This window comes from Melopsittacus undulatus, unplaced genomic scaffold, assembly GCF_012275295.1.
Source record: "Melopsittacus undulatus isolate bMelUnd1 unplaced genomic scaffold, bMelUnd1.mat.Z mat_scaffold_854_arrow_ctg1, whole genome shotgun sequence".
Classification (NCBI taxonomy): domain Eukaryota; kingdom Metazoa; phylum Chordata; class Aves; order Psittaciformes; family Psittaculidae; genus Melopsittacus; species Melopsittacus undulatus.
In genome coordinates this window covers 1-13,707 of record NW_022994649.1, presented here as the reverse complement: position 1 = coordinate 13,707, position 13,707 = coordinate 1, and the positions used below count along the sequence as shown (strand labels likewise).

Here is a 13,707-nt window from a genome sequence, read left to right as displayed (position 1 = left end):
TGGGATCAATGGGGGTCAATGGGGGTCAATGGGGATCAATGGGGCTCAATGGGGATCAATGGGATCAATGGGATCAATGGGTTCAATGGGGGTCAATGGGGATCAATGGGGCTCAATGGGGATCAATGGGATCAATGGGATCAATGGGGGGGGGCTCAGGGGGTCTCAAGCTCCGCCCCCTGCACCCCCCCCACATCCTGGTACTGGAGCTGAGGCTGCTCCACAGCCAGAGACTCATAGAGAGACCCAACGTCCATAGTGAGACCCTGTGGGACCCATAGAGACCCATAGGGACCCATAGAGACCCATAGAGACACATAGAGACACATAGAGACACATAGAGACACATAGAGACACATAGAGACACATAGAGACACATAGAGACCCATAGAGACACATAGAGACCCATAGAGACACATAGAGACACATAGAGACCCATAGAGACCCATAGAGACCCATAGAGACACATAGAGACACATAGAGACCCATAGAGACCCATAGAGACACATAGAGACACATAGAGACCCATAGAGACCCATAGAGACCCATAGGGACCCATAGAGACCCATAGATACCCATAGGGACCCATAGGGACCCATAGAGACCCATAGAGACCCATAGATCCCCATAGACCCCATAGAGCCCCATAGACCCCATAGCTCCCCCATCACCTCATAGACATTCTCTTCCTCCTCACTCTTCTTCTCCTTCAGCAGCCGCTCATGGGCCCAGCGCTTCTGCCCCATAGAGACCCCATAGAGACCCCATAGAGACCCCATAGAGACCCATTGATACCATAGAGACCCATAGAGACACATTGACTCCCATTGACCCCATTGATCCCCATTGACTCCCATTGACACCCACTGACACCCATCGACCCCATTGATCCCCATTGACCCCCATTGATCCCCATTGATCCCCATTGACCCCCATTGACACCCATTGACACCCACTGACACCCATCGACCCCATTGATCCCCATTGACACCCATTGACCCCCATTGATCCCCATTGATCCCCATTGACTCCCATTGACTCCCATTGATCCCATTGATCCCCATTGATCCCCACTGATCCCCATTGACCCCCATTGACCCCCATTGATTCCCATTGATCCCCATTGACCCCCATTTACACCCATTGATCCCATTGATCCCCATTGACTCCCATTGACTCCCATTGATCCCCATTGATCCCCATTGACCCCATTGACTCCCATTGACTCCCATTGACCCCATTGACTCCCATTGACCCCCATTGACCCCATTGATCCCCATTGTCCCCATTGACTCCCATTGATCCCCATTGACCCCCATTGATCCCCATTGACCCCCATTGACTCCCATTGATCCCCATTGACCCCCATTGACTCCCATTGATCCCCATTGACTCCCATTGATCCCCATTGACTCCCATTGACCCCCATTGACCCCCATTGACCCCCATTGATCCCATTGATCCCATTGACACCCATTGATCCCCATTGATCCCCATTGATCCCCATTGACTCCCATTGCCCCCATTGACTCCCATTGATCCCCATTGATTCCCATTGACCCCCATTGATCCCCATTGACCCCATTGATCCCCATTGACCCCCATTGATCCCCATTGACTCCCATTGATCCCCATTGACTCCCATTGATCCCCATTGACCCCCATTGATCCCATTGACCCCCATTGATCCCTATTGCCCCCATTGACTCCCATTGCCCCCATTGATCCCCATTGACCCCCATTGATCCCCATTGACACCCATTGATCCGCATTGACCCCATTGATCCCATTGACTCCCATTGACACCCATTGATCCCCATTGATCCCCATTGATCCCCATTGATCCCCATTGACCCCCATTGATCCCCATTGACACCCATTGACACCCATCGATCCCCATTGACCCCATTGACCCCATTGACCCCCATTGACACCCATTGATCCCCATTGATCCCCATTGATCCCCATTGACCCCCATTGACCCCCATTGATCCCCATTGATCCCCATTGATCCCCATTGACTCCCATTGACTCCCATTGATCCCCATTGATCCCCATTGATCCCCATTGATCCCCATTGACCCCCATTGCCCCATAGCCCCTCACCCTCAGCAGCAGCATCAGTCCTGGCCCCACAGCTGCCCCCAGGAGCAGGATCCCTTGAGCCACCAGGAGCCTGTTCTTGGTGCCCTCCGAGAGGGGCAGGAGGGGGGATGGGAGCAGAGCTGGGGGGGCCATAGAGAGACATTGAGACCCATAGAGACCCCATAGAGACCCCATAGAGACCCATAGAGACCCCATAGAGACCCCATAGAGACCCCATAGAGACCCATAGAGACCCATAGAGCCCCACAGAGACCCCATAGAGACCCCATAGAGACCCATAGAGACCCCATAGAGCCCCATAGAGACCCCTAGAGCCCCATAGAGACCCATAGAGACCCCATAGAGACCCCATAGAGCCCCATAGAGACACATAGAGCCCCACAGAAACCCCATAGAGCCCCATAGAGCCCCATAGAGCCCCATAGAGACCCATAGAGACCCCATAGAGACCCCATAGAGACCCATAGAGACCCCTAGAGCCCCATAGAGACCCATAGAGACCCCATAGAGACCCCATAGAGCCCCATAGAGACCCATAGAGCCCCATAGAAACCCCATAGAGCCCCATAGAGACCCCATAGAGCCCCATAGAGACCCATAGAGACCCCATAGAGACCCCATAGAGACCCCATAGAGTCCCTATAGAGACCCATAGAGACCCATAGAGCCCCATAGAGACCCCATAGAGACCCCATAGAGCCCCATAGAGACCCATAGAGACCCATAGAGACCCCATAGAGACCCCATAGAGACCCTATAGAGACCCATAGAGACCCATAGAGACCCCATAGAGACCCATAGAGCCCCATAGAGACCCATAGAGACCCATAGAGACCCCATAGAGACCCATAGAGACCCATAGAGCCCCATAGACACCCCATAGAGACCCATAGAGCCCCATAGAGACCCCATAGAGACCCATAGAGCCCCCATAGAGACCCATAGAGGCCCCATAGAGACCCCATAGAGACCCCATAGAGACCCATAGAGACCCATAGAGCCCCATAGAGACCCATAGAGACCCATAGATCCCCATAGAGACCCCATAGATCCCCATAGAGACCCATAGAGACACATAGAGACCCATAGAGACCCATAGAGACCCCATAGAGACCCATAGAGACCCATAGAGACCCATAGAGACCCCATAGAGACCCATAGAGCCCCATAGAGACCCCATAGAGACCCATAGAGACCCCATAGAGACCCATAGAGACCCATAGAGCCCCATAGAGACCCATAGAGACCCCATAGAGACCCCATAGAGCCCCATAGAGACCCCTAGAGCCCCATAGAGACCCATAGAGACCCCATAGAGACCCCATAGAGCCCCATAGAGCCCCATAGAGCCCCATAGAAACCCCATAGAGCCCCATAGAGCCCCATAGAGACCCATAGAGACCCATAGAGACCCCATAGAGACCCATAGAGACCCCATAGAGACCCCATAGAGACCCATAGAGACCCCTAGAGCCCCATAGAGACCCATAGAGACCCCATAGAGACCCCATAGAGCCCCATAGAGACCCATAGAGACCCATAGAGCCCCATAGAAACCCCATAGAGCCCCATAGAGACCCCATAGAGCCCCATAGAGACCCATAGAAACGCCATAGAGACCCCATAGAGTCCCTATAGAGACCCATAGAGACCCATAGAGCCCCACAGAGACCCCATAGAGACCCCATAGAGACCCATAGAGACCCCATAGAGCCCCATAGAGACCCCTAGAGCCCCATAGAGACCCATAGAGACCCCATAGAGACCCCATAGAGCCCCATAGAGACACATAGAGCCCCACAGAAACCCCATAGAGCCCCATAGAGCCCCATAGAGACCCATAGAGACCCATAGAGACCCCATAGAGACCCCATAGAGACCCATAGAGACCCCTAGAGCCCCATAGAGACCCATAGAGACCCCATAGAGACCCCATAGAGCCCCATAGAGACCCATAGAGCCCCATAGAAACCCCATAGAGCCCCATAGAGACCCCATAGAGCCCCATAGAGACCCATAGAGACCCCATAGAGACCCCATAGAGACCCCATAGAGTCCCTATAGAGACCCATAGAGACCCATAGAGCCCCATAGAGACCCCATAGAGACCCCATAGAGCCCCATAGAGACCCATAGAGACCCATAGAGACCCCATAGAGACCCCATAGAGACCCTATAGAGACCCATAGAGACCCATAGAGACCCATAGAGACCCCATAGAGACCCATAGAGCCCCATAGAGACCCATAGAGACCCATAGAGACCCCATAGAGACCCATAGAGACCCATAGAGCCCCATAGACACCCCATAGAGACCCATAGAGCCCCATAGAGACCCCATAGAGACCCATAGAGCCCCCATAGAGACCCATAGAGGCCCCATAGAGACCCCATAGAGACCCCATAGAGACCCATAGAGACCCATAGAGCCCCATAGAGACCCATAGAGACCCATAGATCCCCATAGAGACCCCATAGAGCCCCATAGAGACCCCATAGATCCCCATAGAGACCCATAGAGACACATAGAGACCCCATAGAGACACATAGAGACCTATAGATCCCCATAGAGACCCCATAGATCCCCATAGAGACCCATAGAGACACATAGAGACCCATAGAGACCCATAGAGCCCTTAGCTCCGCCCCCTCCCCCTTAGCCCCTCCCCTCTGCTCACGTGACACCCTCAGGGCGGTGCCGCACGTGACCGCCTCGCCGCCGGCGGCGTCGCGCACGCGGCAGCGGTACGTGCCGGCGTCACGTGACGTCACGTCGCGCAGCCTCAGCCACGCCCTCCCCTCCTCCGCCCACGTGACCCAGGCCCGGGCGGGGCCCGGAGGGGGGGGCGGGGTCCGCTCCCACGTGACCCGGGCCGGGCCACGCCCCGACCGGAAGTGGCAGCTCAGCGTCACTTCCGCCCCGGCGCGGGCGGAGAGGGAGGGGGAGGGCGACCACGTGACCGGAAGGGGCGGGGCCGCGCAGCCGCGGGAGGGGCGGGCCAGGACCTGCAGGGGGGAGGGGGGAGGGGAGGGGAGAGCGGCTGGGGGGGGAGGGGTCAGAGGTCAGAGGGGTCAGAGGGGGGAGGGGCTCTATGGGGCACATAGGGGCTCATAGGGGCGCTATGGGGCAGCCTATGGGGCACATAGGGGGTATATAGGGGGGATATGGGGCAGGATATGGGGCCCATAGGGGGAGATAGAGGCGCTATGGGGCACATAGAGGGTATATGGGGTGCTATGGGGCAGCCTATGGGGCAGATAGAGATTATATAGGGGGTATATGGGGTGATGTGGGGCAGGATATGGGGCACATAGGGGGAGATAGGAGCTCTATGGGGCAGCCAATGGGGCACATAGGGTGTGATAGGGGCGCTATGGGGCACATAGGGGGTAATGGGATATGTGGGGCAGGCTATGGGGTACATAGGGGGTATATAGGGGGGATATGGGGTGATGTGGGGCAGGATGTGGGGTACATAGGGGGAGATAGGGGCGCTATGGGGCAGGGGATGGGGCATATAGGGGGTAATAGGGGATGTGGGGTGCTATGGGGCATATGGGGGTGGCCTATGGGAGGCGTGAAGTGGGGACCCCCTGACCCCCGTATCCAGCCCCATTGATCCCGCCCCATTGATCCTGCCCCATTGATCCTGCCCTATTGATCCCACCCCATTGATCCTGCCCCACATCCAGCCCCATTGATCCTGCCCCACTGATCCAGACCCATTGATCCCACCCCATTGATCCTGCCCCATTGATCCTGCCCCATTGATCTCACCCCATTCATCCTGCCCCACATTGAGCCCCATTGATCCTGCCCCACTGATCCAGACCCATTGATCCTGCCCCATTGATCCAGCCCCATTGATCCCACCCCATTGATCCCACCCCATTGATCCCACCCCATTGATCCTGCCCCATTGATCCCACCCCACATCCAGCCCCATTGATCCTGCCCCACATCCAGCCCCATTGATCCCACCCCATTGATCCCGCCCCATTGATCCCCATGGGCCCCACCTTGGATCAGGAGGAGAAGGGCACAGAGAGGAGCCTGCCCCATTGCTGCTGCTGCTGCCCCACAGGAGATGCGCCCCATTGAGCACACTGGGGGTGGGGCAGGAAGGGGGGGGGGGCATTGGCTATGGGGCAGGGCCCTATGGGGCTCAGTTCTATGGGGCCCAGCCCTATGGCTCTATGGGGCAGGGTAATGTGGGGCTCAGTTCTATGGGGCCCAGCTGCATGGCTCAATGGGGCAGGGTGCTGTGGGGCTCAGTTCTATGGGGCCCAGCCCTATGGTTCTATGGGGCAGGGCCCTATGGGGCTCAGTTCTATGGGGCCCAGCCCCATGGCTCTATGGGGCAGGGCGCTGTGGGGCTCAGTTCTATGGGGCCCAGCCCCATGGCTCTATGGGGCAGGGTTCTGTGGGGCTCAGTTCTATGGGGCCCAGTCCCATTGCTCTATGGGGCAGGGCATCGTGGGGCTCAGTTCTATGGGGCCCAGCCCCATGGCTCTATGGGGCAGGGCGCTGTGGGGCTCAGTTCTATGGGGCTCAGTTCTATGGGGCCCAGCCCTATGGTTCTATGGGGCAGGGCGCTGTGGGGCTCAGTTCTATGGGGCCCAGCCCCATTGCTCTATGGGGCAGGGTGCTGTGGGCTCAGTTCTATGGGGCTCAGCCCCATGGCTCTATGGGGCACAGCACTATAAGGGTTGTTTCTATGGGGCACAGCTCTATGGGGCCCAGCCCCATGGTTCTATGGGGCACAGCACTATGGGTCTCAGTGCTATGGGTCACAGCTCTATGGGTCTGGGTCCTATGGGTCACAGCTTGATGGGGCTCAGCTCTATGGGTCCTGTTTCTATAGGGCAGGGCTCTATGAGGACCATCTCTATGGGGCAGCCTCTATGGGGCAGGGCTCTATGGGGCTCAGTTCTATGGGTCCCATATCTATGGGGCAGGGCCCTATAGGGCTTGTTTCTATGGGGCAGCCTCTATGGGGCAGAGCACTATAGGTCCCCTCTATAGGTCCCTCTATGGGTCCCGCTCCGCTCCCTCCCCTCCCCCCTTCCTCCCATCATCAGCCGCAGCCGCTTCCGCTCTATGGGGCCGGGGGGGGGGGGGGGGGGGGGGGGGGGGGGGGGGGGGGGGGGGGGCCGGGGGGGGGAGGGGCTCAGCCCCATAGCTCAGCCCCACCCGGTTCCTGCCCCATCGGCCCCGGTGAGAGCTTGGGGGGGGGAGGGGGAAGCACTTGGGGGGCGCCCCATAAGTGAGCGCTATGGGGCGGGGAGGGATGGGGATGCACTTGGGGGGCGCCCCATAAGTGAGCGCTATGGGGCAGGGGGGGGGATGCACTTGGGGGGCGCCCCATAAGTGAGCGCTATGGGGGGCAGGGGGAAGATGCACTTGGGGGGTGCCCCATAAGTGCTATGGGGCAGGGGGGGATGCACTTGGGGGGCGCCCCATAAGTGAGCGCTATGGGGCAGGGGGGGATGCACTTGGGGGGCGCCCCATAAGTGCTATGGGGCAAGGGGGGGATGCACTTGGGGGGCGCCCCATAAGTGAGCGCTATGGGGCAGGGGGGGGATGCACTTGGGGGGTGCCCCATAAGTGCTATGGGGAGGGGGGGGATGCACTTGGGGGGCGCCCCATAAGTGAGCGCTATGGGGCAGGGGGGATGCACTTGGGGGGCGCCCCATAAGTGAGCGCTATGGGGCAGGAGGGGGATGCACTTGGGGGGTGCCCCATAAGTGAGCGCTATGGGGCAGGGGGGGGGATGCACTTGGGGGGCGCCCCATAAGTGCTATGGGGAGGGGGGGGATGCACTTGGGGGGCGCCCCATAAGTGCTATGGGGCAGGGGGGGGTCCCCGTTAGGGGCTGCCCCATAAGTTGTGTCCCTTCCCCCCCCCCCCCCCCCCATTTCCTGCCCCATAGAGCGGAGCTGACCCCCCCCCCATGGAGCATCAAGAGGGAGGCAATGGGGTGAGAGCAGTTGTGGGGCGCGACCCACAAGTAGTGATCCCTATGGGGGGGAACAGACACCCCCATTGAGCCATATCTGCCCCTACTGACCCATATCTGCCCCATATCTGCACCCATGGCCCCATAGCTGCCCCATAGCTGCCCCATATCTGCCCCTATTGCCCCTTATCTGCCCCATATCTGCCCCTATTGCCCTATATCTGCCCCATATCTGCTCCTATTGCCCCATATCTGCCCCACATCTGCCCCTATTGACCCACATCTGCCCTATATCTCCCCCCACTGCCCCATATCTGCCCCATAGCTGCCTCCATTGCCCCACATCTGCCCCATATCTGCCCCATATCTGCCCCTATTGCCCCATATCTCCCCCCATTGCCCCATATCTGCCCCATATCTGCCTTACATCTCCCCCCATTGCCCCATATCTGCCCCATAGCTGCCCCCATTGACCCACATCTGCCCCATATCTGCCCCATATCTGCCCCTATTGCCCCATATCTGCCTCCATTGCCCCATATCTGCCCCATATATGCTCCTATTGCCCCATATCTGCCCCACATCTGCCCCCATTACCCCCCATCTACCCCTCCCCCCACATCCCATCTCCTGCCCCACATCTCCTCCATTGCCCCACAAGTGCCCACACTGCCCCTCCCCCCTCCCCCATTGCCCCCAATTAACCCCAACCCCCTCCCCCCATTGCCCCCCACTGACCCCATGACCCCTCCCCCCTCAGCCCCCCCCCATCATCGGTGCCGAGGACGAGGACTTCGAGCGGGAAATGGAACCGGTGAGAGGGGGGCGGGGCCTGAGCAGGAGGGGGCGGGGCCAGAGCAGGGGGCGGGGCCAGAGCAGGGGGCGGGGCCTGAGCAGGGGGCGGGGCCAGAGCAGGGGGCGGGGCCTAAGCGAGGGGGACCATGAGCCGGAGGGGGCTGAGGGGAGGGGGGAGGAGCAGGAGGGGGCGTGGTCTGAGCGGGGGGCGTGGCCTGAGGGGAGGGGGCGTGGCCTGAGCTAGAGGGAGCAGAGCAGGAGGGGGCGTGGTCTGAACGGGGGGCGTGGCCAGAGGGGAGGGGGCGGGGCCTGAGCTAGAGGGAGCAGAGCAGGAGGGGGCGGAGCCTGAGCGGGAGGGGGCGGGGCTTGAGCAAAAGGGGGGGCTGAGGAGGGGGGGCGGGGTCTGAGATTGAGGGGGCGGGGCCTTAGTGGGAGGGGGCGGGGCCTATGAGGAGGAGGTGGGGGCTGAACAGGGGGCGGGGCCTGAATTGAGGGGGGCGGGGCTTATGGGGAAGTGGGAGGGGCCTGTGTGGGAGGGGGTCGGAGCAGGAGGGGGGGCTGAGGAGAGGGCGGGGCCTTTGGGGGGCGGGGCCAAATCAGGAGGGGGCGGGGTCTGAGCGGGGGGGCGGGGTCTGATATGGAGAGGGGGCGGGGCTTGATGGGGAGGGGTACAGGGGCCTAAGCGGGAGGGGGCGGGGTCAGAGCAGGAGGGGGCGGAGCCTATGGGGAGGGGGTGTGGCCTGAGCTAGAGGGAGCAGAGCAGGAGGGGGCGGAGCCTGAGCGGGAGGGGGAGGAGCAGGAGGGGGTGGGGGCTGAGGAGGAGGGGGCGGAGCCTATGGGGAGGGGGTGGGGCTTGAGCAAGAGGGGGCGTGGCCTGAGCTAGAGGGGGGCAGAGCGGGAGGGGGCGGAGCCTGAGCGGGAGGGGCTGAGGAGGGGGGCGGGGCTTGAGAGGGAGGGGGAGGGGCCTGAGGGGAGGGGTTGGCTTGAGCAGGAGTGGGCGGGGCCTGAGCGAAAGGGGGCGGAGCTTGAGAGGGAGGAGGGCGGGGGCTGAACGGGAGTGGGCGGAGCCTCCCTCCCATTGATCCCCATTGGTTGCTCTCCCCCTCTGGCCCCGCCCCCCATTGATCCCCATTGGTTGCTCCCCCCCTGGCCCCGCCCCCTCTCCCCCCCCCCCCCCCCCCCCCCCCCCCCCAGGTCCCGGATGAGCTGTTCCAGAGCGTGGCCGCTCTGCGCATGCGCCCGGTGCCGCTGCTGGCCTTCCTGCATCACGTGGTCACGCAGCTCGAGCCCGCCCCTCTGGTGAGGGGGAGGGGGGGGGGGGGGTTGGTTTTGGGGGGAATTCGGGAGGTTTTGGGTGGTTTAAGTCATTTTGGGGGTGGTTTTATTTATTTTGGGGTGATTTAATCCATTTTGGGGTGATTTTACCGATTTTGTGGTGATTTTACCGATTTTGAGGTGATTTTACCGATTTTGGGATAGTTTTGCCTATTTCTGAGGTAATTTCACCCAGTTTTGAGGTAATATCACCCAATTTGGGGGTGATTTTATCTGTTTTGGGGTGATTTAATCCATTTTGAGGTGATTTTACCGATTTTGAGGTGATTTTACCAATTTTGGGATGATTTTGGTTATTTCTGAGGTAATTTCACCCAATTTTGAGGTGATTTTAACTGCTTTTATTAGTCTAAGCCATTTTGGGGGTGATTTTAGTTATTTTAAGGTGATTTTACCCATTTTGGGGTTATTTCACCCCATTTGAGGTGGTTTTACCCCTTTTTGGGCTGATTTTACCTATTTTGAGGTGATTTTACCCATTTTTGGGGTGGTTTTACCTATCTGAGGTGATTTCACCCACTTTGAGGTGAATTCATCCATTTTGGGGGTGATTTAACCTATTTTCAGATTATTTTACCCATTTTGAGGTAATTTTACCAATGTTTGAGATTATTTTACCAATTTTCAGGTGTTTTTACCTATTCCTGAGGTGATTTTACCCATTTTAGGGTGATTTTGCCCTTTTTGAGGTGATTTTACCCATATTGAGGTGATTTTACCCATTTTTGGGCTGATTTAACTGATTTTGAGAGGATTTCACCCATTTTGAGGTGATTTACCCATTTTTTTGTGTGATTTCACCCATTTTGGGGTGATTTAACCCATTTTAGAGGTGATTTAACAGATTTTGGGGTGATTTCACCCATTTTTGGTGTGATTTCACCCATTTTTGGTGTGATTTCACCCATTTTTGGTGTGATTTTACCCATTTTTGGTGTGATTTTACCCATTTTTGGTGTGATTTCACCCATTTTTGGTGTGATTTAACCGATTTTGGGTGTTTTTGCCCCATTCTCGCCCCCAGCTCTGCTTCCTGCACTCGCAGCTGCTCCTGGGAATGGGCCCCAAGGAGGGAAGGAAACAGTTCCTGGAGTTCTGGCAGCTCTTCCTGGACAAGGGAGCGGTGAGCACCAAAAACACACAAAATACACCAAAATACCCCAAAAACACCCAAAAATACACCAAAAACACCCCAAAATACCCCAAAAACACCCAAAAACACACAGAAATACCCCAAAAATACCCCAAAAACACACAGAAACAGCCCAAAACCACACAGAAATGCCCAAAAACACACAAACACACAGAAATACCCCAAAAATACCCCAAAAACACACAAAAACACCAAAAAACAGACAACACCCAAAACCACTCGAAAATACCCCAAAAACACACCCAAAACACCCAAAAACAGACCAAAACCACACAAAAATACCCAAAAACAGACCAAAAACACCCAAAACCAGCCCAAAAACAGCACAAAAACACCCCAAAAACAGACCAAAACCACATAAAAATACCCCAAAACAGACCAAAAACACACAAAAATATCCCAAAAACAGACCAAAAACAGCCGAAAACCAGCCCAAAAACACCCCAAAAACACCCAGAAACAGCCCAAAACAGACCAAAAATACCCCAAAACAGACCAAAAACACCCAAAACCACACCCAAAACACCCAAAAAACACACAAAACAGCCCAAAAATACCCAAAAACTCACAAAAAACACCCCAGAAACACCCAAACCCACCCAAAAATACCCCAAAACCACCTTGAAAATACCAAAAACACACAAAAAACACCCCAAAACATCCAAAAACAACCCAATAACAGCCAAAAACACGTCAAAACACCCCCAAAATACCCAAAAACACCAAAAATACACACAAAAAAATACCCCCAAACACTTCCAAAACCACACAAAACACCCCAAATCCCCTCTTTTTACCCCAAAACACCCAAAATCCCCTTTTTTCACCCCAAAACACCTAAAATCCCCTCTTTTCACCCCAAACCTGTGGCAGCTCCTGCGGGTGCCCATCCCCCTCCATCTCCAGCCTGAACTGGGTGAGTGCAGCCCCAATGGGGGCGTTTTGGGGCAGTTTGCATGGATTTGATGAATTTGGGGTTTATTTGATGTATTTTGGGTGGATTTGGTGTATTTTGGGTGGATTTTATGTATTTTGGGTGGATTTGGTGTATTTTGGGTGGATTTGGGTGTATTTTGGGGTGTATTTGGGGTATTTTGGGTGGATTTGGTGTATTTTGGGTGGATTTGATGTATTTTGGGTGGATTTGGGGTATTTTGGGTGTATTTTGGGTGTATTTTGGGGTGTATTTGGGGTATTTTGGGTGTATTTTGGGTATTTTGGGGTGTTTGGGGGTATTTTTAATGTTTCCAGTATTTTTGGGCGTATTTTGGGGTAGTTTTATGCATTTTGGGTATTTTGGGGTGTATTTTGGGGAATTCTTGGGTGTATTTTGTGTATTTTTGGGTTATTTTGGGGTGGTTTGGTTACTTTTGGGTGTATTTGGGTATTCTTGTGTGTTCTCGTTATTTTTGGCTATTTTTGTGTATTTCAGGTATTTATGGGGTATTTTGGGGTGATTTTGGGATATTTTGGGGGTGTTTTGGGGTAGTTTTGGGCTATTTTGGGGTATTTTTTGGGTGATTTTGGGGTATTTTGGGGTATTTTTTGGGAATCTTGGGTATTTTGGGGGAATTTTGGGTGATTTCGGGCTATTTTGGGGTGATTTTGGGGTTATTTTGGGGTATTTTTTGGCAATTTTGGGGTGATTTTGGGGTATCTTTGGCTATTCTGGGGTATTTTGGGTTAGATTCTGTCTATTTTGGGCTATTTTGGGGTGGTTTTGGGGTATTTTTGGGTTATTGTGGGGTATTTTTGGCTATTTTTGGGGTACTTTGGGCTAATTTTGGGTGATTTTCGGCTAATTTTGGGCTAATTTTTGGTGATTTTTTGCTATTTTGGGGTATTTTAGGGGTATTTTGGGGTACTTTTGGCTATTTTGGGGTAGATTTGGGGAATTTTGGGGTATTTTGGGGTACTTTTGGGTGATATTGGGCTATTTTGAGTGATTTTTGGGTGATTTTGGGCTATTTTGGGGTGATTTGGGGGTATTTTTGGGTGATTCTGGGCTACCTTTGGGTGATACTGGGCTATTTTTGGGTGGTTTTGGGGTATTTTTGGCTATTTTGGGTGATTTTGGGGTATTTTGGGGTGATTTTTTGCTATTTTGGGCTAATTTTGGGCTATTTTTGGCTATTTTGGGGTGATTTTGGGTGATTTTGGGTTATTTTGCCCCTATCCCAGCCCGTCTCCGTCCCGAGGCTGTTCCCGAGCAGCAGCAGCGCCGGATCCTGCGGGAAGTGGGGGAGGGGCAGGAGGCGGAGCTGGAGCGAGACCTGCGTCACTTCCGGTGGGGGGAGGGGCAATGGGGGTGTCCTATGGGGGATGGGAATGGGGACCCCAATATGGGGTGGGAGGGTT

At 55.7% G+C, this 13,707-nt stretch overlaps 2 protein-coding genes across 2 annotated transcripts; one reads left to right on the top strand and one right to left on the bottom strand.

Annotated features, from left to right (window-relative positions):
- Positions 1 to 155: 155 nt before the first annotated feature.
- On the bottom strand, positions 156 to 5,893 carry CD79A (CD79a molecule). The gene is made up of 5 exons (XM_034074303.1): positions 5,885 to 5,893; positions 4,785 to 5,112; positions 2,107 to 2,225; positions 672 to 737; positions 156 to 266 (listed from the first exon to the last, which is right to left on the bottom strand). The coding sequence occupies exons 1-5, from the start codon at positions 5,891 to 5,893 to the stop codon at positions 156 to 158; spliced, it is 633 nt and encodes a 210-aa protein (XP_033930194.1).
- Positions 5,894 to 8,044: 2,151 nt separating this feature from the next.
- On the top strand, positions 8,045 to 13,636 carry LOC117438946 (rho guanine nucleotide exchange factor 1-like; the record flags this gene model as incomplete). Its single annotated transcript, XM_034074302.1, has 6 exons — positions 8,045 to 8,087; positions 8,827 to 8,880; positions 10,056 to 10,160; positions 11,221 to 11,319; positions 12,223 to 12,265; positions 13,531 to 13,636. Coding segments are annotated over exons 1-6 (434 nt in total), but the record flags the coding sequence as incomplete, so codon positions are not given.
- Between the last annotated feature and the right edge of the window lie 71 nt (positions 13,637 to 13,707).

Excerpts from the sequence above, each read along its gene's own strand:
- CD79A (XM_034074303.1), bottom strand. Across the intron at positions 2,226-4,784 it reads CACCGCCCTGAGGGTGTCAC|CTCTGCTCCCATCCCCCCTC; the intron begins GTGAGCAGAGGG and ends TGGCCCCCCCAG. Across the intron at positions 738-2,106 it reads GACTGATGCTGCTGCTGAGG|AAGCGCTGGGCCCATGAGCG; the intron begins GTGAGGGGCTAT and ends TCTATGGGGCAG.